The sequence below is a fragment of the Mesoplodon densirostris genome, chromosome 11 (genome assembly GCF_025265405.1).
Source record: "Mesoplodon densirostris isolate mMesDen1 chromosome 11, mMesDen1 primary haplotype, whole genome shotgun sequence".
Taxonomy (NCBI): Eukaryota; Metazoa; Chordata; class Mammalia; order Artiodactyla; family Ziphiidae; genus Mesoplodon; species Mesoplodon densirostris.
The window spans coordinates 68,799,995-68,822,862 of NC_082671.1; the positions used below are offsets into that span (position 1 = coordinate 68,799,995).

The 22,868-nt window shown below is 40.9% G+C and overlaps 1 protein-coding gene across 4 annotated transcripts in view; it reads right to left on the minus strand.

The window, feature by feature from the left end:
• TNRC6B (trinucleotide repeat containing adaptor 6B) overlaps positions 1 to 22,868 on the minus strand; it is a 258,174-nt gene that overhangs the window by 188,542 nt on the left and 46,764 nt on the right. For 3 of the 4 annotated variants that reach the window (XM_060112595.1, XM_060112591.1, XM_060112592.1), the window contains exons 2-3: positions 6,387 to 6,460; positions 671 to 761 (exon numbers count right to left, since the gene is read on the minus strand). In XM_060112595.1, coding sequence (XP_059968578.1) covers positions 671 to 715 — 45 coding nt within the window. In that variant the 5' untranslated portion in view covers positions 716 to 761; positions 6,387 to 6,460. The remainder of the gene's footprint in view (positions 1 to 670; positions 762 to 6,386; positions 6,461 to 22,868) is intronic. The other variant, XM_060112593.1, reaches the window with a different exon arrangement.

Genomic DNA, 22,868 nt, shown 5'->3' on the forward strand with positions numbered 1-22,868 from the left:
CCACATGCCGCAGAGTGGCTGGGCCCGTGAGCCATGGCCGCTGAGCCTGCGCGTCCAGAGCCTGTGCTCCGCAACGGGAGAGACCACAACGGTGAGAGGCTGGCATACCACACACACACAAAAAAAAGTGTCTAAAAAATTATCAGTGATACCTCTGTGTAGCAGGAATAAGGGACAGACTTTTACCTTTTACACCTCTGATTTGTTTTAATTTTTAAAATAAGTACATACACCGCAGAGCACAGGGAGATCAGCTCGGTGCTTTGTGACCTCCTGGAGGGGTGGGATGGGGAGGGTGGGAGGGAGGGAGATGCATGAGGGAAGGGATGTGGGAACAGATGTATATGGATGACTGATTCACTTTGTTATAAAGCAGAAACTAAGAAAAAAAAATAAGTACATACAACTTGCATAATAAAACCTTAAGGTAGTCTACAAATGAATCATAAATATTTCTATGAGTTCAGAAAAATTTGTTTTAGATTTGTCACCGAGTGTAACAAAAATGGATAGTGAGAAGAAAAAAAATCCTCTCAATCTTAGGTTAGGTTCTAATTTAAATCAATCAAATTTCTAAATTCACCTAAAACATAACACCCACTCTACTCAATCACTGCTCCTGTTGTTTAATTTCTGCTCAAATTATTTGCACCTTTAGTAATTCACTGACCTTGGAACTGCTTTCTTCCGATACTTCTCCCTCATTGGTCTGCATGGGAACAGACTCTGTGCAAAACTCTGCAGAAACACACAAATACTGCCTAAAAGAGGTAAGAAGAGAAAAAAAACACATAAGGAATTCGGTGTGAAAATTTGTTTTCTCGGACTATACTGAAATTCTGTCACTGAGACCATAGATACTGTGAAGCAATGACCTTACGTAATGTGTGTGCGCACGTGCACGTGTGTGTGTGTGTGTATACACATGCATCCTTGATAAGAAAGGAGGGAGAGAGGTAGGGAGAGAGTTTTCCCCACCTTAGGGGAGAATAATTAGGACAGGTTGAAGACACTGGAATATTAAACAGTTCTAGATGTCTTTCCTCTTGTTGACTTTTGGCAGAGGTAATAGTGAAAATCTTCAGCAATTCATACAGTACAAACACTGACCTGTCAGAAAAGAGGCCGACCTAAGTAGACTAGGGGACCAGTTGTTATGCTGTAGCAGGTCATACTGTATGGCTATTAGGCTAGGCTATTGAAAGTATCTGGGTTTCTTGGGTTTATAATTTATGTTCAACATTTATGGTATTTTATAACTGAAATTAAGGTGTACTCTAATGGTTGATCCCACCTTTTTACTTTAAGAAAATCTGCTTAATAAAATAAATGTCAGTTAATTTATTTTTATATGAGAACAGACTATTCATAAGGCAAGACAATAAAAAGTAGTAATTTTTCCTCTAAGAAGATGAGTCCAATAAAAGTGTTAAAATTTTATGAATTAAAATGTACCAAAAAGAAACTACTAAAAGTTTATGCAACATTCAAATTAATTCATTAAGTACCTAATTATTAAGGAATAAGTACTCAAACTGATACAAAACAAATCTCCATTATAATACAGGTATGAATATTTCAAAGCCTTTCAAATATTTCAAAGGGCTCATAGCTACAAAATATGAAAGCTAAAAAGACATTTGACAGTGAATCCTTTTGGTGTGCAGAGAAATCTTTATGAATACAGCAGGTTTGGGGACCTCGCAATCTGGTTCTGGTGCAGGCTTCTCAATAACCAAGACCTAAGGCCAAAAAGGTATTAAATATTTCTGGAAATCTGTTTCCTTACCTGTTGGGTGGGAAAGGGTATAGAAATACCTACTGTGCTCACCTAATAAGGTTTTTTGGGAACCAATGTGTATTTATGTAATGAAATGTAAAATTGGTACAGTGGAAGCCCCTTAACCAACACCAATTCACTCACTCCACGTGAACCGACACTGTCCATTCCCTCTGTAAAATACACAGCTGATGCTCACAGAAAGTGAAACAGGCTTTCTCTAGTTGGTTTTGTCCCTCACCTGTTTATGACAGTTGTGCAAAAGCAGAATTACTCTTTCTATAAAAACTAAATTGACAGCATTGGAAAAACTCGATAACATAACTAGGAAGATTTGGTATACAAATTGCTTCACAAACGTCTTTTAAGTTCTCATTCTGCTTTACTGAAATAGAGACTGTATTTCATAGATGATACATTACAGGCATAGCTGACCAGGAAAGACACCCCCATTATTTCTGTGCCGTTTTCGTTTGAATGCACTGGAAAGAGGAACGCTTCTTCCCCTCTCCTGAGGTTTCACTCCTGGCTCCACTCCATCCACACATTCCACCCCAGTGGAGGTGCACGATCTTATCTGAATGGTGAGTTCAGAAGGAGAAACAAGGTATGTGAGCTCGGCCCCTTCTGTCTCTTCCCTTCGGAAGCCAGCTGTCCCTCAAGAGCACGCATTGTGCTCCACTCTCATACCCATCAATACAGGTCCCTCACGATTACCTGTGACGGGTAAGTCTGCTGAATTCTGAGCTTCACTGTTAAGACTCTTGCCCGTAGATGTAAGCTGCATTCTCCAAAACAGCTTTATTAGTAATAAAGATGATATTTTGATCTCCCAAATGCCCTACTCTTCTATTTCTCAGTGGTATAGAACTCAGCCTAGGGAAAAAGTGCTACTTATTAGGTCTCTCAAAGACCTAAATCTGGCACATGAGACTAGAGTCTTGATTAATAGACATGAAGCAAAATTTGGGGAGAAAAATACACGTGAAATTTCTGAGGCTTCTGTTGGGCCCAGGACTTTGGGCCTTGGTCTTTTGTGAGGGGGCAAAGTGCTTTGACCTTATAGAGGTTTACGTTAGTCCACATGAGTTTTTACAGTTACATACTAGCTTTTAACTACTGAGGCCAAATTAGAAGTTTATAAAGCATAGGGGGGCTTCCCTGGTGGCGCAGTGGTTAAGAATCCGTCTGCCAATGCAGGGCACACAGGTTCGAGCCCTGGTCCGGGAAGATCCCACATGCTGTGGAGCAACTAAGCCCGTGCGCCACAATCACTGAGCCTCCGCTCTAGAGCCCACAAGCCACAACTACTGAAGCCCACGTGCCTAGAGCCCATGCTACGCAACAAGAGAAGCCACCGCAATGAGAAGCCCGTGCACCTCAACGAGGCGTAGCCCCCACTCGCCTCAACTAGAGAAAAGCCCACGCAGAGCAACAAAGACCCAACGCAGCCAAAAATAAAATAAATTTTTTTAAAAAAAGACAATTTTATAAAGCATAGGCCACACTGTATTTTGACCTTAGTGTAACTGTAGTTATGGCAACTCTGTCTTCAGGTATGTGTCTGTTTCTATAGAGACAAGGCTGCATGCACCAGGCAGAGAAGCCTGAGCAAAGGCTTGGGGGGCTTCGCCAGCCTCAGCAAAGCAACAAGCCACAGTTGGTCGTGGCGGCAGCAGTGGTGGTGGTGGCACTGAAAGCTCATCTAAATGTCAGCTGTGCAAGTGGCCTCAGCATACATCAGCCACCCTGGCCTAGCAAGCAAGTGCCAGCTGTGCTGGCCTCAGCAAAGGCAATAGGGCATTATCAGGCTTGGGTGGCTTCAAAGTACAGAAGGCTGCTGCCTGACCTTGAATTATGCAGGTACAGCTTTTCCTAAGCAGGCATGGCTGAGGGAATGATTAGACTTTAGGGAAAAGAGACTTTCTTCATACAGGCCTTTTAGATATTTAGCGAGTGCAACAATTATTTGCTGCATATAAGCTGCAAGGCAGCTGAATTTCAAACAGCACATGTGCTATAAAACCAGTGAAGTTCTATGTTTAAATTGTTTGTTCTAGGCTTATATAGGCAATTCAAAGGGGACATGGAAATTGAGAGGTTTCTCACTAAATGTCATACTGATGTCCTTTATTTAATTTGCTCTCTCTTTTTTTTTTTTTTTCTGCGGTATGCGGGCCTCTCACCGCTGTGGCCTCCCCCGTTGCGGAGCACAGGCTCCGGACGCGCAGGCTCCGGACGCGCAGGCTCAGCGGCCATGGCTCACGGGCCCAGCCGCTCCGCGGCATATGGGATCCTCCCAGACCGGGGCACGAACCCGTATCCCCTGCATCGGCAGGCGGACTCTCAACCACTTGCGCCACCAGGGAGGCCCTGCTCTCTCTTTTTTTTTTTGGTTGATTTTGAACTATCCTTAATGTTTTTCAATGTGTTTCTTGAGAAAGCCTCTAACACATTCTTGTTTCAAGTCATGGCTTATAATTGCGTCTAAGGGTCTAAATCAGTTTTACTGCCCTTTTGACAAAAAGGAAGGTGAATAAAGTAGGTGACCGATAGTCTTGACCTGGCACAGTGCTTCAGCACACACAGGACAGGCCTCAGCAGACGTTAATGAGCAAATACGAGTAATGTCATGAAGCCCGTGTGCTGGATCTCCTCTAAAGAAGTTGGCAAATTTGTTAATATTTCAAAGTCCTCCAGGATCCAGCCCTCACCTGTCTCTCCAGCATCATCAGCCAAGGCCTCTTTGTTCACTTTGTTCCAGCCATAGTGAACTACTTACAGCTTCCCAAATATGCCAGACTCTTTCAGGTTTCCATGTTTTTATTCATATTACTCCCTCGGCCTTTCCTCTCCCTACTTCTCATTCGAGACTCAGCTTTTATAAAGTAATTCCTGTCCCATCTCTAGGCAGAACTGGTGATTCCTTCCTCAGGTTCCCAGTGGATCTTGTTTGAATTTTATTATAAGATCTGTAACACTGTATTGGATTTATTTACTTACATTAATGCCTCTCCTATTAGATTATCAACCCTTTGATACCAGACACTATTTCTCATTAATCTCTGTATTAACAGATTACGTAAAACTATGTACCCAGCATTTAATAAGTATCCAATAAATTTCTATGTAAGAATGACTGAATTAATCAACTAAAGTCTTTTTTGTTTAAATTGCAATAGGTATTTATTCAATAAATATTTACTGGGTCCCCACCACATGCCAGATGGTGCTGGGCTAGTGTGGTGTAGTAGAATGAGCTTTGGCTTTGAAGGAGCAGAACCATTATTCTTTGTCATTTCTTATCTGTATAATCTTGAGCAAGTTACTTAACTTTCTAATCTTCATTATTTTCACCTATAAAACTGGTCAGGAGGAGGTGTTACAAGAATTAAGTTAAATAATAGGACTTCCCTGGTGGTGCAGTGGTTAAGAATCCACCTGCCAATGCAAGGGACACAGGTTCAAGCCCTGGTCCAGGAAGATCCCACATGCCGTGGAGCAACTAAGCCCATGCGCCACAACTACTGAGCCTGCGCTCTACAGCCTGCAAGTCACAACTACTGAGCCCACGTGCCACAACTACTGAAGCCCATGCACCTAGAGCCTGTGCTCCTCAACAAGAGAAGCCACCGCAACGAGAAGCCCGAGCACCACAACAAAGAGTAGCCCCCGCTTGCCACAACTAGAGAAAGCCTGCGTGCAGCAGCGAAGACTCAATGCAGCCAAAAATAAAAATATATTAATTAATTAATTAATTTAAAAAAATAATAATATACGTATAGCACTCAGCAAGGTGTCCAGAAGCAGCCAGTAGGCACTACAAAAACAGTTCCTTTCCAAGAATTCTCAGAGGGTTTACAGACTAGTAAAGGAGACAGATACAAATAACTCTTAAAATAACGAATGCTTCCATTGCTGTAACAACAACGGGTGCTCTTAGAACACAGATGAAAAAGAAATTCTGCCAGGAGAGTACAAGAGGGAAGAGTAAATAGTTGCATTCCTCTCCCCTCTTCCAAAATCTAAGCAAAGAGAAGAGCTTCCATTAAGGCACAAAGCTGTGAAAAATAACTTCATGTCTGGGGAACAGAACATGGTCTGGTAAGGTTTACAGATAGGGGTTTACTAAAAAAGAAGCCAGAAATGTTGTTTGGGATTAGGTTTTGGAGGGGTTTGTAGGATGACATCTGCACTGACAGGGAGCCACGAGAGCTGTTTAAGCAAAGGTGCGACGTGAGCAAATCTATCGTTAGACGCTGACTCTGGCAGTGCGTGGACTACAGACCGGAGGGCGGAGGGACCGGAGGCAGAGAAGCGAGGCTACACTCACGTAAAACTGTGAAACTGCTAAATCTAAGAACAAATTCTAGCTTCATAAAAGGATGAGGCACCAAATGTCAGTATCAAACGAAATACAGGTGTTTTTAAAGGGACCTAGTGAAGTGGAAATGCAAAAGGGCTGGTGTGATGGCCACTTTAAATACCCTTCTGTAAGAACTCTGGAAAGAAGCATTAATGTCAAAACGTACTTTTCTTCTTTTTAAGATGAAGACTCTCTCATTTCACTGCCAATACACGGTGGAAATATATTTTTAAAACTTACCTTTGACAGTATCCTGGGGCAACACGAGCCCGTGAAGATGAGTCTAGACTACATTCAGTGCAAAAACCAAAACCCTGAAAAGAGAAGAAAATAACAATGAGCCTCATGCTCACAGCGAGATGCCATGGTACAAATCCAGGCTTCTCCACCTACCAGCTATTGACGCTTAGGCCAGTGGCCTAACAGCTCAAGCCTCAGCTTCCTCATTCAACACTGGGAACAATAACAGCATCTTCCTCATAGGGTTCTTTGGAAGTTTAAATGAAATATGTGTAAAACACTTAATACAGGGCAGGGCACCAGCCACATGCTCTATAAAGGTGAATGGTTTTTAGGAATGTGAACTGAAATACTTTCTGAAGAAACATGACAACCTATGTTAAAACTTTATTATTTATTTAACTTATTTTTTCTACCAAAAAATACCAAATTGCCTTTTCAACTTCTCCACTTGACATGAGGATGTCTCATAACCACTGTAGATTCAATACATCCCAAACTGCACTCTTCATTCCCTCCACCCCTGTACCACCCCCAGACCCCATTCTCCTGTCTCTACTGTCTCAATCAAGGGTATAACTGGGACTTCCCTGGCGGTCCACTGGTTAAGACTCTGTGCTTCCACTGAAGGGGGGCACGATTTCGATCCCTGGTCAGAGAACTAAGATCTGGCATGCCATGCAGCACCACCAAAAAAAATAAGGAGGGGGTGTCATCCTCCACCCAGGTGCTTGGGTCAGAACCTCAGAGTCATCCTGGATTTCTCACCCCACCCCAGTCCTCTCACAGTCCATCAGCAAGTCCTGTCATTCCCTGCTTTCACAATATGTATCTCAGATCCACCCATAACTCTTCATTTTCATTGTTATCATCATTTCTTACTTGTGGAGGCCTCTTAGCTGGTGTTCCTGGGCCTACTCTGGCTCCTCTCCAATCCGTTTCTAATTAATTGCTGGAATGGCCTCTTCAAAATCAAATCAGATGCTAGCAAGTTGCTAATAAGTGCAGTGAAAATGTTATTTCATGACGGAATGTTTCTCTCTTTATATGTATGTGAAATATATACTCATATATATATACAAATATACATGAAATGACAGCCATCTATTAGACATTTAGAGATCCTGGGCCAGTCCCTTCATTTTATAATGGCAGGAAAAAGTGCTAGAAGGATATTCTGCTCAACACGCTACACTGCTGTCAGAAAGATGGTCACTATTTGGAAGCTGGCCCCCTAGCTGATTTCAACTGGCCCCCTAGTTGATTTCACAATCAACTTAATGTTTCTGTCCAAGAGAGCACATTCCATTTCCCATGGCTACGGATTATAAATTATAGCTTTAGTCCTACATTTGAGGTAGTGTTTTACTGAATCTCGAAAGCGTCTTGCTGCCCTCTTATCTCTCATCATCTCTACCTTAGCTTATTTTTTTAAGTGTTTGAATAAATAAATCTCAGATGGAATGGTGTTGTGATACCAGTGATATTTTAATTATTATCTTTACCCTTCTTTTATACACACTGTTATCCCAGCAATCTTCCTTTCTAAAAAGCCAATTTGACCTTTGAGCATACCACTGCCAAAATTCAGTCAATACCTACCCACTACCCTTAGGGTTAAATTCAAGATCTCTCTAGCCCCATCGTCTAGTCACATGGACTGCACAGGGTTTCCTTACTCACTAACGTCTCTGAGGGCCCTGTGCCTAATTCCCTTCTACTCCTCTTTTTTTTTTTTTAAATAAGGGGTGCTATTTATTTATCTATTTTTGGCCGCATCAGGTCTTAGTTGCGGCATGTGGGATCTTTGTTGAGGCGCGGGGGCTTCTCTCTAGGTTTGGCGCATGGGCTCTCTAGTTGAGGCACGTGAGCTCAGTAGTTGCGGCATGCGGGCTTAGTTGCCCTGTGGCATGTGGGATCGTAGTTCCCCGACCAGGGCTCCAACCCACGTCCCCTGCATTGGAAGGTGGATTCTTTACCACTGGACCACCAGGGAGGTCCCCCTTCTACTCCTCCTTTAAGATCTGCCTCAGGTGTTAGCTCCCGAAAGCTTCCTGTACCCTTCCTGGTTGCACTAAGTGTTCCTCCTCTGAGAAATACCATATAATACTGGTAATATCCATGGGTCTGTTTTCTTCACACAACAGAACTCCTTGACAACAAGGACTATCTATGTCTTACATTAACTTTGAATTTGGTATCGGGTAGGAGTTCAATAAACATAAGCTGAACTGAATCCTGATGTGATCCCAATAACTCCATACGGCAGTGTGGACGCTTCCACACTGCACTGGGGAAAGCTGAAGAAGCTAGCTGCAACTTCCAAGATGGGCCTGGCCCTCACAGAGGACGTAAACCTTGTGGTTACGTGTGACGCTCAGCACCTCAGAGAAAGATAGGATTCTTAAATTTTTTCTCAACTGCAGACTATCAAGATAAGACCGACTAATTTTCAGTTCTCTATTGTGGTTAGTTTCTGCCCCGGCTAAACATTCTTCTCCAGACTTATCAGTAGTCTAAATTCTATACTAACTTCATAAAGTAGCCCATTATTACATATCTTGCTAACAGACAAGCTTAGGACACTGGCCAGCTCTGTCCTTTGCCCGCTTGGCAGTTGGTCCCGGACGCTTGCCGGTGGTCAGTGACGGAAAAGGAGTTAAAACAGAGGAGAGGCAGGCGGAGGAAACTGGGCAGTTTTCCAAGTACTCTGGAAACCAGTTTTTACAGAACAGCTACATTACTTTCTCTGCAGGGCTGTAAACCTCTGAATCAGATGCACTCATGTTCAAGATAAACAAAATTTAATTCTAAAATCAACATTTAAAATTATCTAGTTGAAGTTATCTACAGCACTGTTTTCCTTCTAAGGTACGAGTAATGGCAAATTCCTTCCAAACATCATTTTGAAACGTTCAGAACTACACTGCAATCCTTCCATCTGATCACGTGTAGCCACGGCAGTAAACTATTTGAACTGCTCCAGTTTTCTCTATTCTCTTGCCGAAGAACCAGATTGGTCTTGAAATTCACACAGGGGGGTGGGAAGGTTCAGTGCATCTTGGACTAAATCAATTCCCAGGCCCTGCAAAACTTCAAGTAGGCTTCAAGAGCTCCTCCACAGTTAAGTATGGAACTAAACTCACAGATGTAATTAGAACTGAAATCTTTCACAGGGAATATGGCAGGTTGAAAGAAATACAAAGTCAATAAACTATATTTACTAATAACACCTCTGATATGATCAAGTTTTAATTTTCAAACTTGGTTGTTTAGCATGATTCTTTTAAATTTAATTTCAATTCTCATTTCAAAACAATTCAAGCAATATGAATAAAGCCCTTGACCATGGTCCTCTCTCTCCCTGCCCTGGTCTTCCCAGGACTCACCACTGTTATCTGTTTGATAACTGTCATGATTCTTGAGATGCAGATTATTAAGAATATACCTGTAAACTTTTAATTGAATCACAAATAACACTGAAAACCCTGACTGTCTACCTTGTTGGCGACTGGCCTAACTTCAAGCAAGATGTCCAGACGAGATGCCTTAAGTGAGGCAGCAGATGTGAGGGTGGAGCAAAACACCAGCAAAGAAGCCCAGGAAGGTCTTCCCACGAGGCAAGCACAGACCAGGAGATTCAGGGCAGATGGGAGGGTACCACACATCCAGCTCTATAAGCGGGGCATCCAGCCCAAGTGGGCAAAAAGGAACCTATTTAATTAACACCAATGATAAAGTCAAAAGTCTAAGGAGTGCAGGTGGAGGCTGTTCTGCTACAGGTCGATGGGTTTATTTAGCCACCAATACCCGAGGGTTGTTATTGTTCCAAGATCTGGAAATGCTACCTTTGCAGTTTCCAATCACTTCTACTTCAGTTCAACACTTTGGAAATTCTGTAAAAATGTTCAAGTCTGCCCACTCCTAAAAACATCCCCTTTAATCCTAAAATTTCCTCCAGCTTTTGCACCCTTCATCCCCTCTTTCCTCTCCTAGTCAAGCTCTTTAAAAAGAAGCTTTTGAGACTTCCCTGGTGGCTCAATGGTTGAGAATCCGCCTGCCAATGTAGGGGACATGGGTTCGAGCCCTGGTCCGGGAAGATCCCACATGCCGCAGAGCAACTAAGCCCGTGCGCCACAACTACTGAGCCTGTGCTCTAGAGCCCACAAGCCACAACTGCTGAAGCCTGTGAGCCACAACTACTGAAGCCCATGCACCTAGAGCCTGTGCTCCGCAACAAGAGAAGCCACTGCAATGAGAAGCCCGTGCACTGCAATGAAGAGTAGGCCCCACTCGCCGCAACTAGAGAAAGCCTGCGTGCAGCAACAAAGACCCAGTGCAGCCAAAAATAAATAAATAAATAAATAAATAAATATTTTTAAAAAGAAGTTTTTATTTGTGGTGTCAGTGTCCTTATCTCTCATGCACCTGCTAAGCATCAAAATTTGGTTTCTTTCCCTATCGCTCTCTGTTGTCAAATACAGTGGATATCATTGAATTTTTTGCTTTAACCTCTCTTTGGCATTTAAAAATTAGAATGACCTGAAACCCCTGTCATTTGGGAGTTCCTTTCCTCCCTTGATGTTAAGGATACTGCAGATCCCGTCGCTAGGCCAGGGGCACCTTGCTTTAGTTCCTGGTCCCTTGGCTGTGTCTGGGTCCCCCTGTCTCCCTAGGTTTGCAGCCAGCCCAAGGCCCCTGTCAATACTGTTGATTTTCAGGTTCTCATGGGCAGAGTGTTGCTGGGTGAGGAGCTGCTGCTTCTGTACATGGAGGGTTGGAGGGCAGGGGCTGTGGTAAAGGAATCCAGCTCAATTCCTGTCTTCAAGGACTGAGCCTAGTTCTGATGCTCAAACTGATATGGAACATATTTAGTCCCTTTATCCCACAGAAGGGGCCAAATGCATCAGTTTTGCTATCTTGACTTAGACCATTTCCTTCCAGTCTCTTTTGCTGGACAGTCTTCCTCGGGAATTCATCCTCCCTTTCTCTTTTTATTATAAACCAGGGGTCCCCACCCCCCGGGCCATGGACGGCTGCTGGTCCGCGGCGTTAGGAACCGGGCCGCACAGCAGGAGGTGAGCGGCAGGCAAGCGAGCGAAGCTTCATCTGCCGCTCCCCGCCGCTCCCCATCGCTCCCCGCCGCTCCCCATCGCTCGCATCACCACCTGAACCATCCCCCTACACCAGTCCGTGGAAAAATTGTCTCGCACAAAACCGGTCCCTGGTGCCAAAAAGGCTGGGGACCGCTGTTATCAACTCATGTCCTTATTCTCTCCCACAGATTTAACTACTAGCTATATCTTGATGACTCCCAAATCTCTCTCTAGGGCTCCCCTTTCTTACAATCTTCAAAGCCATCTATATAGCTTCCTAATGTCAGTGGACTTCTGTACCCCATGTTGCACAGGTCCCTAAAACGCAACGTAATGACACAAAATAATCCGCCTCTCTAGAGAATCCTAGCATCCCACTCAAATAAAAATGCAATGTAATGACACAAATAATCCGCCTCTCTAGAGAATCCTTGCGTCCCACTCAAATAAAAATGCAACGTAATGACACAAAATAATCTGCCTCTCTAGAGAATCCTAGCATCCCACTCAAATAAAAATCTGGGACCATCATCAGCATCTTGCTCTCACCAAACTCTGTCAATTCTGATCCCCAAATATTTCAACAGGTACTTTCTTCCCTATTCCTACTGTCACTGACTTAGTTCCAGCATAGTTTCTCACCAGATTTATTCCATTTGTTTTTTAATTGATTTTTTTACCCTCAAGACCCACCCCACCCCCACTGCCATTAGAATTACCGTTGTAAAGTGCAAAACCACAGTGCCTTTGCAATGTCTCTCATCCATCTTCAAGATGAAATCTAATTCCCACTGCATGGTATAAGGCCCAGGATCCATTCTCCTCTCAGCTTCATTTCACAAAACCACATTGCTTTCAATTTCCCTTAAGCACCACATGGCTTCATGTGCCTGTGACTTTGTACAGCTGTTTCCCTTTGGACTCCTTCCCACTCACAGGGCAAATTTCTTCTCAACCTTCAAGATGCAAGAAAAGGGAAAACTTTTCTATGAAGTTTGTCCTGATTCCTCTCTTTCGCTACAGGTGCTCTGGATGGGTCCTTCCTCTGGGTTAGCAACCGTACTTGTATATTTTTCCACTAGGCTTGTTTATGTCGTGTATACTACAAGGTCATAAGCTTCCTGAAGGCAGAAACTGCTAAGTCTTTTTATCACAGTATCACCATCATTTGAAACAGTGCTAGTGCAAAGGATATTCCAATAAGCTCTTATGAAATAAAAACATACATTTTTGGGGAAAAAGAAAATCAACTCAATACAATATTCTTAGTTTACTCAAATAAGGATGCTGCTTATCACTTATAACAATATATCCAGGGGGACTTCCCTGGTGGCGCAGTGGATAAGAGTCTGCGCTCCCAGTGCAGGGGGGCTGGGTTCGATCCCTGGTCAGGAAACTAGATCCCAAATGCATGCTGCAACTAAGAGTTTGCATGCCGCAACTAAGGAGTCCACCTGCCACAACTAAGACCTCACGCAACCAAATAAATAAATAAATATTTAAAAGCAAACAAACAACAAAAAAACAATACATCCAAGGCCACATTACAGATTCCATTCATTCATTCATTCATTCAGTGAATGAGCCACATGCCAGTTATCATGCTCTGTTCTAGAAACACCATGGTGAAGTTATGCTAGGCTCTCGGGGCAGTGTGCTACTTGCATGGACCCATAGACTTCCAGGGAGAAGCTGTGAAGAAACTCTGGGACTGAAAGCAGGACCCTGGCATAAAGATGTTAAGTTTATTATATCTTGTAAGTCAGGGAGGGTTGCCTAATAAAAAACAAACTCAGTCTGAAGCAGGGATGATGAAAAAGGCACGTGCTTCACCTTCAACCACTAATCCAGTTTGGTCAAATGGAACCAACGCCCTCTTGCTTAGTCCAGGACAACTTGTCAATTCTTTAACAGAAAGTAAAGCTACCCTCTGAAGACCTACACACGCTACAAGTCACTTGGAGATGGGGGTGGGATTGTAGGGAATAATGACTGCCAGCTACAAGAACAGCAAAGGCAGCTATTGGAACAGCAGATTCAACTCAACCAGCTTTCCTGATGCTTACGAAATGCCCAGCACTATGCTCAGTGTTTTCAGAGCAAGGGCCTCTGGCCAGGTTTTACTGCAATCATTGGCCACATAAGAATCAAACAGATTAACATGTTCAGCTTTTGTACCCAATTCATTGACGATCTATGATCAAAAAGGCTTTATTCTTTTTCCATATTGTATATTTTATGTAGGTTTTTAAAAAATCAAATAGCTATTTCTGTGAAGGTTCTTCACAAAATTTCAAATGCATATTGGTTCTCCATTAAACCAGTAAGTAAGGGAAATTTTAATATTGATATTGAAGATAATAATAATATGAATAACCATTAACTATTTATGCTGTGCTCAGCAATATACATCGTGGACATCTCAAAAAACTCTCATTTAAGATATGCTCCCTGTCCTCAGAGGTCTTAACACCGTTGATAAGTGTTGATAAGAAAACTTAGCACTCCAAGCAATTCCACAAAAACTAAGCACTAAGCTATGTGGCACAGAAGTTTTGAGGATGCAGAGAAAACGGTGGGCTAGACAATCTGTGCAGCCTTCAGAGAGAAACTAAGATTCGTGCTGGAATTGATGGGATCTAAAGCAGTGATTCTCAAACTTTTTCAGCTCAGGGTCTCTTTACATTCTTAAAAATTATTAAAGACCCCAAAAGCTTTTGTTTAGGTGGGTTGTAATTATCAATATTTACCACATTAAAAATTAAAACTATGAAAAATTTAAAATATGTATTCATATTTAAACATACAAATGATTATGTTAACATTTTTAAATTAAAAATCATATTTTAAAGGATAAAACATTTGAGAAAATTGCCATTTTTTAACATTTTTGCAAGTGACTTTAATATTTTGCAAATATCAGACAACAGCTGTATCCTAACATCTGCTTTTGCATTCAACCTTTTGCATGCCATGCAGCCTCTGGAAAACTCCACTGTACACTCAGGAATGAGTTTAAAAGGCATATATCGTCTTAATGTTATTAAATAATTGTGATTTCATGGACCCCCTGAAGGGTCTAGATGGGGGGGTGAGGAGGGATCCATGGACCACAATTAGGGGAATCATTAATTTTAAAAGAGAAAGAAAATGGTATAAGCAAGGGCTGGGCAGCAAGGAAATGTGTGGCTCGAGAGCCATAACTTCCAAGTACGCAATGCTTACCTACCCCTAAAATCTTGGCTACAACAAGGCTCACCTCCATCGTGAGCCTCAGAGACAGAAATGGCAGGGCAAGGTGGGGACAAGAAGCCTCCACCTCACCCCATGGTGCGTCTGTGCCTGTGGAAGAGGCTCTGCTGCCCTCGGCAACATTCCCTGGAGGCCACGTCAGGCTTTCCTCTCTGGCGCCTGCACTGTGCTCTCCTCCTAGAAGCTGTAAATGGCTCACAAGAAACTGCCTTGCCGGGCCTTCCCAAGGCTGTGTTTACTAACTACTAAATCATCTTCCTGCTACAGTCTCAAGTTCTTCAGACATTTCTTGATCTGGCTGTCTTAAAAAGCACATTTAACATCAGCCACGTAGCCAGTTTTTCCTTGCCAATAATCATGGGAGTTTGCTATTCGGTTCTTGTGCATCTTGCGACTGTAAAAACAGTTCCCGGAGCATCATATGTCATGGATCTAGTTGCCATAAACTGAAAACATTTTCTTCATATTTTGTGGCACAAACTAAAAGCATTCTGGATGTGATTTGCATACAGTCCATCTCTGGCCAAAAAACAAGGTTTAAATATATGGATAGACGGAGAAAGGGGGGTGGCCATTACCATCGTTAAACTGTTTTATCATCAGTGTTCGATAGTGTATAGCTATGGTAAAATTCTAAATTAAAAAATAACATTCTAAAATTACCCTGCAATAAGTACAGTTGTTCATTTTATGTAGCAAACTTTAAGTTGTCTAACAGTTATTTTACAGCTGAGAGAAGCACAGATGAAACAGAAGCTTCTTTTTTGGTCTTTTAAATAAAAAATATAAAAAATAAAAACAACCATGTATCTATATAGTTTTCAGTCTTTTTTATTTTATTTTTTTAGTAAACATATTTATTAAGGCCTCTTTACAGAAGAGAATGGATCATTCTGAAGTCAAAGTGAAACTAAAACTTTAAAAGAGATTTCTGGTTCTGGGAATGGTAAACTAGGTAATTCAGACCAACCATCCTATCTTGCTAAAAACAGCCCAGAAAATCTGGACAAAATATTTAAAAAATCTTAAAGACAGAGAAGCACTAATAAGTTAATTAAGAATTACCATACACAAAAATCAATTCCAGTTGAACTATGTACCCCAAAGGGGAAGATAAATAATAAAGCTTTTGGAAAACAATGTAGGATAATGTTTCCATTACCTAGGCATAGGGAAGGATCTCTTAAACAGGAAACAAAAAGTATCTATTATCAAAAAACAGACAAATATAATGACACCAAAATTCAGCTTTTGTTCACCAAAAGACATCCTCAGGAAAACAAAAAAGCAGGTCATATAAAACCAATAAAGGGCTCATATTCAAAATAATAAAGAGTTCTAAAATGAAAAAACAGACAGATAACAATAGGAAAATGGGCAAGAGGCAAGATGAGGCACATCACCAAATAAACAAACAAACTATATTATCTAAATGGCCAATAAACATATGAAAAGGTGTCTAGCCTCAATAGTAAGAAAAATACAAAAGAAAATCATAATGGAAAATAAAAAAGAAAATCATAATGACATAACATTATATACCAGAATAACTAAAAATTTTGAAGTCTGATAATAACAAGTGTGGCCAAGGACATGCAACAACCCGAACAATCATGTACTACTTGTGTGAATGTAAACTGTTATATCCACTTTGGAATACAGTTTGGCATTATTCTTCTAAAGTTAAAGACAGACATACTCCATGATCCAGCAATTGCACTCCCAGGTATATACCCCAAAGAATTCATGCACATGGGCACCAAAAGATATACAAAAATATTCAGAGCAGCACTATTATAATAGCCCCCAAATGGGAACAACCCAAATATTCTCAATAGTAGAATGGATAAATATATTCTGGCGTCTTCATAAAATGGAATACCATACAGAAATGAAAATCAAGAAACAACAGCCATACACAGCAACATGGATGGATCTCACAAACATAATGACCACAAACAAAAGAATATATAGGATGTGACTGTTCAAAATCAGCTGAAACTATAATGTTTAGAGGTACATAGGAAGGAAAGAAAGAAGTCAGAAGAGTGGTTACCTGTAGGTGGCAGGGGGGCGGTCACTGGAAAAGTCACTAAAAAGAGCTGCTGGGTCCCTCCCTGTAATGTCCTATTCTTTGACCTCAGAGGTGGTTATTTTAAAATAACTAAGTTTTACATTTGTATTTTATGCACTTTTCTGGTTGTGTGATATTTTTCACAATAAAAAAGAATGAAAGCAAAACAAAAATAAAATTAATACAAAGGAAAAAGTGGTATCTTTGGTGTAACTTTAAAAATTAGATGACAGAACCCCAATTCCTTAGCTGGCATCCTGGCCCTTCATTATCCAGCCCTGTCCTTCTAGTCTTATCTCTTACCACCCACCTTTCTTCACAAGTAGTACAAGGAGTCTGCTACACTCGTTCTCAACCCTGTGCTTTCTTTACCTTTACTCGTGATATTTCTTTGTCTAGAAAACCATGTAGACAAAACCCAATCATCATTCTGTAAGGCTAAGTGCAAACTGTCATTCAAGACACAGCCTGGGTGTCATCTCCAGTGAGACACCTTTTCAGGAGACACAGATTCTAGAGCCACACTGCCTGGTTCAACTTCCAGATTTGCCATTTACTGGGCATGTGGCCTTGGTCAAGTTACCAACCTTAGTTTTGTAGCTTCCTCATCTGTAAAAAGGGGTAAAAATACTACCTGCCTCACCAGGTTCCTGTAATGATTAAATGAGTAAATATATGCAAAGTGTTTGGAACATGCCTGGGAGAGAGTACACGCTAGGTATTAGCTATTATTATTATTATCTAGCTACTATTACAATTATTATCAAGTATTATTATTAACTAGGTATTAGCTATTATTATCATCAATACACTCTGATAACCTCCTCCCTATCCCCCAAAGCCCCTCCACATTAGATACTCTTCCGCTGGGTTCCCATGGCTCAGTATTATAGCTTATTTTCCTTTATACAGCTCTTATGGATAGTTACTTCCTTGAGAGCAGGAACTAAATCTTTCACATCTCAATCCCCAACATTTAGCACAGTGCCTGATATGTAGTAGATGCTCAGTGAATATCTATGGAATGAATAAGCTACAAAGACTGCAAACATGTATCTATATCACATATAAGAGTAGTCCTTTCGTGGGGACTTCCCTGGCGGTCCAGTGGTTAAGACTCCACGCTTCCAATGCAGGGGGCACGGGTTTGATCCCTGGTTGGGGAACTAAGATCCTGCATGCCATGTGGCCAAAAAAAAAAAAAAAAAAAAAACAACAGAGTAGCCCTTTGGTGCTGCCCTATTGTGTGTGTACACTACAAACTGGAAGCATCATCTTGATGAGATTTCTACAGCAATTACCTCAGAATATGGATGGAGACTCCCTCTGGCAGCAATAAATGAGAGACAAGTAATAATACTTGTCCTATGCACCTGTTGTGAGGCTACTGTGAGGTTCAAATGATAATGACTATGAAAATATTTTTTTTAAGTGTGAAGCTCTACAGTATAAAGTTTTATCACCTTAATAAAACAACAGGATTATTGTTGAATTGCAAGTCTGGAAAGGGATTTAAGGGATAATAAGGAATTAATATAATGTAAAAATGCAATCTGACATGGACTTAGATAAGATTTTTTATCTTCAGGTTAAAATATTTTGCAATGAAATATTCTGATTTTCTCATTTGGTTATTAATGATTTATATACTGTCAAAACAAACATTTGTGTATATATGAATGTTCACAGCAGCATTATTCATAATAGGCCAAAAAGTGGAAATCACCCAAATGTCCACCAACTGGTGAATGAATAAACAAACTGTGGAACATCCACCCAGTGGAAAACTACTCAGCAATAAAAAGGAACGAACTACTGATACATACTACACAACATGGGTGAACCTCAAAAACATGCTTGGTAAAAGAAGCCACCCATGAAGGCTACATATTTTATGATTCCATTTAAATGAAATGTTCACAAAAGGCAAATCTACAGAGACAAAGTAAATTAGTGGTTGCCTAGGGATGGGAGTTGGAACAAGGATTGACAGCAAATGGGCATAAACAGTCTCTGCGCTGATGGCAATGTTCTAAAATTGAGTTGTGATGATGACTATACAACTGTGTAAGTTTACTGAAAATGTTTTAATTTCATACCTAAAATGGGTGAATTTATGGTATGTAAATTATGCCACAATAAAGTTGTTTTTGAAAATACAAATATTTGGCATTCTTTTACAGCTAGCTATACTTCCCACATCTTTAAAATCTCACCCAGGGACTTCTCTGGTGGTCCAGTGGTTAAGACTCTGTGCTCCCAAGGCAGGGGGCCCCAGTTCGATCCCTGGTCAGGGAACTAGATCTCACATGCTGCAACTAAAGCTCTCATGCCGCAACTAAGAAAAGATTCCACATGCTGCAACTGAAAGACCCCACATGCCGCAACTAAAAATCCCGCATGCGACAACGAAGATCCCAAGTGCCACAACTAAGACCCAGCGCGGCCAAATAAATAAATAATAAATAAATAAATATTAAAAAAATAAAATAAAATCTCACTCACACATGGGACCAAATAACATAAAATTAACAAGAAAAATCAGCTTTTAAAAATTAAAAAATAGGGCTTCCCTGGTGGCGCAGTGGTTGAAGGTCCGCCTGCCGATGCAGGGGACGCGGGTTCGTGCCCCAGTCCGGGAAGATCCCACATGCCGCAGAGTGGCTGGGCCCGTGAGCCATGGCCGCTGAGCCTGCGTGTCCGGAGCCTGTGCCCCGCAGCGGGAGAGGCCACAACAGTGAGAGGCCCGCATACCGCAAAAAAAAAAAAAAAATTATAAAATAAAAATATGTCACATACTAAATATCTTAAAAACCCAAAGCGCCATCTCTATACTTATTTTCCAATCCAGGAGCAACAAATAATGATCTTGATAAACAGGCTTTCACTGCCTTTGTTCATTTCATCCCGCCTGTACAAACATACACTCTTGCCTCATTTGCATTTATAATTGCAAATATAAATATTTGGCACAATGTCTCCCCCTTTTTTATGGCCAAACAGCAAGCATAAGAAAAAGGTAAATACAAGAAAGCATAGTGTATAATGAGATAAAAAATAATGATATACATACAATAAACAGTATTTCTAAATAGGGTATAAACTAACCCTTAGAAATCAACAGTCTTTATACAAATGTATTTCAGATTGAATTCTACAAGTCCTAAAATGCTATCCAAATTAGTTTGCTGAACTGGAATTGTTAAATTGGATATTGCTTAAAGTAGGTCACTGGCACAGGCCTGAAAGTATTTGGTAATGCAGAGTTCTACTTGCAAAATCATTTGTCATAATGAGATCTGACTTAGACACAACAGGAGAAACCATACTGGTTGGGTGTCAACTGTCAGTTGTATTTTATTCAAATAAATCTCATTTTAGATGTATCGCACTGCAGATTCTTGAACAGGGAAATAACAAGATGAAAGAAGTGTTTTCGAAAAAAGTAAATCTGGTGGCAATGTTCAGAAAATGCCTCTTTTGCTTCCTGCTCCTTTCTCTCTCACATCTACGCAGTCTCCAAAGGCCATTAATCTTTCTTCTGAAATGTCATTCAGGTTTATTCCTTTCTTTCTACTTCTACTCTCACCACAATAACCCTAAATTGTGTCAGAAGTCGTTAAAGGACAGGAAAACTGGGAAAAGAAGCCCAAACTAGAGGCCATTGGAATAATCTAGATGGAAAAGAAGAGGACTTGGTCTCGAGCAGTGGTTCTCAAAGTGTGGTCCCCAGACCAGAAGCATCAGCATCACCTGGGACCTGGACAGAAATGTAAATTCTCAGGCTTTACTAAGACCTACTGAATCAGAAACTCTGGGAGCAGGGCCGGCAATCTGTGTTAAGGAGCCCTGCAGATGATTTTGATGTTGGCTAAGTTTGAGAATTAGTGGTTTGGAAAGAAGCAGAGAAGAAGGAATTGGCCAAGATGAGGAGAGAATTTGGGAACCTGATAAGAATTTCTATCACAATGTCCCTCCAATCTCCAACCCAACCTATCCAAAAAGAACTCTTCTCCAAACCTTTTTCATTTTTCATTTCTGATGTCACAACCCTCTATGTTGCTTACATTCAATCTCCCTTCCCACTAGTACTCATCCAACATACTAATCTTGTTGATTCCATAGTTGAAGCTCTAGTCAATCAAGGAGAAAAGAAATGCACCATATAAGGGAAATTATGATAAAAAGGACTCTTCAAATCAGTGAAGAAAAGATGAATTATTCAATAAATGATTTTGGAATAACCAGCTAGTTATCATGGGAGTGGAAAGTGGAAAGCTATATTCCTTCCATCAACTCTGAGATGCGTTATTTTTTTCTTTACCTGTTAACATCTCTGAAATCCAGACAGGTTTTACAATTAATGCCATCTTATATCTTACAGTTAATTGACAGCATTCTTTTTTCTTAGTGGAGCATAAAATAATGCCATGTCTTATAATTGATGGCATCTTAAATTCAATAAAATATGGTAATATAACCCCTAACATTTATTGAATGCATACTATGGGCCAGTCACAACGCTTTAGATTTAATAACTCATTTGCTTACTTAAAACACCCCACAAAGCGTATTACTGTCATCCCATTTCATAGAGAAAGAAACTGAAGCAGAGAGCTTAAACAACATAGTCAAAGGCAGTAGAACTCAAGCTGACTCCAGAGCTTAAGCTCTTAACTACTATTATAACTGAAAGCTCAAAAACACTCTTCTATTTCCTCCATTCATCATAAAATGGTCTTTATTTCAAAAGAAAGATTGTGTCATCATTTTTGAAAGATAATTATTTTTCTCTCAGCACTTCGACAACAGCATTCTGTCTCGTGGCTTCCACTCCAGCTAACGAGAAGTCAGCTATCAATCTGTAGTCGGAGAACAGTCTGCTTTCTCTCTCTGGCCACTATTATGATCTTATATTTGCCAATGTATTTAGGGGATATTTCTCTTTCTTTATCCTGCTTGAACATCCTAATTCAGAGGATTCAAGTCTTTCATCAATTTTGGAAAATCTCAGTCATTATCTCCTCAAATACTCCCTCTCTCCCAATTTTTCTATTATCTCCTTCCAGAATTCTGATTAGATGTTATGTTAGACCTCATTCTATCCTTCACATGCCTTAATCTTTCTTTTATATTTTCTCTTTGTCTCTCTGGGTTTCCTGTGGGCAATTTCTTTAGCTCTATCTTCTAGTTTATTAGTTCCCTCTTCATGTGTCTAATCTGCTATTTAACTTGTCGATTAACTACTAAATTCAATAATCGTGTTCTTCAGTTCTGAAATGGTTCTTTTTAAAATACATCTGGTTATTACTATCTTTTAAAACAGCTAGTCAGATAGCTCTACAACAACGCACAGCAATTGAAAAATCCAGCCACAACATATGGGACTTTCAACCTAGTTATTTCGGACGGTCTCAGTTACCTAGTTATGCTTTTAATCTGTTTTTATTGCTTTAAAGATATCAAATAGGGCTTCCCTGGTGGCGCAGTGGTTGAGAGTCCGCCTGCAGATGCAGGGGACACGGGTTCGTGCCCCGGTCCGGGAAGATCCCACATGCTGCGGAGTGGCTAGGCCCGTGAGCCATGGTCGCTGAGCCTGTGCGTCTGGAGCCTGTGCTCCGCAACGGGAGAGGCCACAACAGTGAGAGGCCCGTGTACCACACACAAAAAAAAGATATCAAATATTTTTACTTTATGTTCAGTTTCCAATCATTACAATATATAGTCTTTTCAAATCAGATGATTTTATTTCTTCTGACTCACTCACTGTGGCTTGTTTCCTAAGTGCTTTGTAATTTTTCATCATGGGCTTCTGTTCTGTGGAATTTTATTTGTGGGACTTGTTTGAGTCCTAAGTAGGATATTTTTTCTCTTGAGAATATTTGTGTTGCTCTGTCAGGTTCCTGGAGGCACTACTAACCCAAGAACAATTTAAAGTAAATTAGCCTGAGTTTCTCATGCTACACAGACAGTATGAATTCAAATCTCACAGCCACACATGGGCCAGTTCATGGTTATGAATTCTTAGGGGAGATTTCCAAAAAATTTATTATGGAAAAA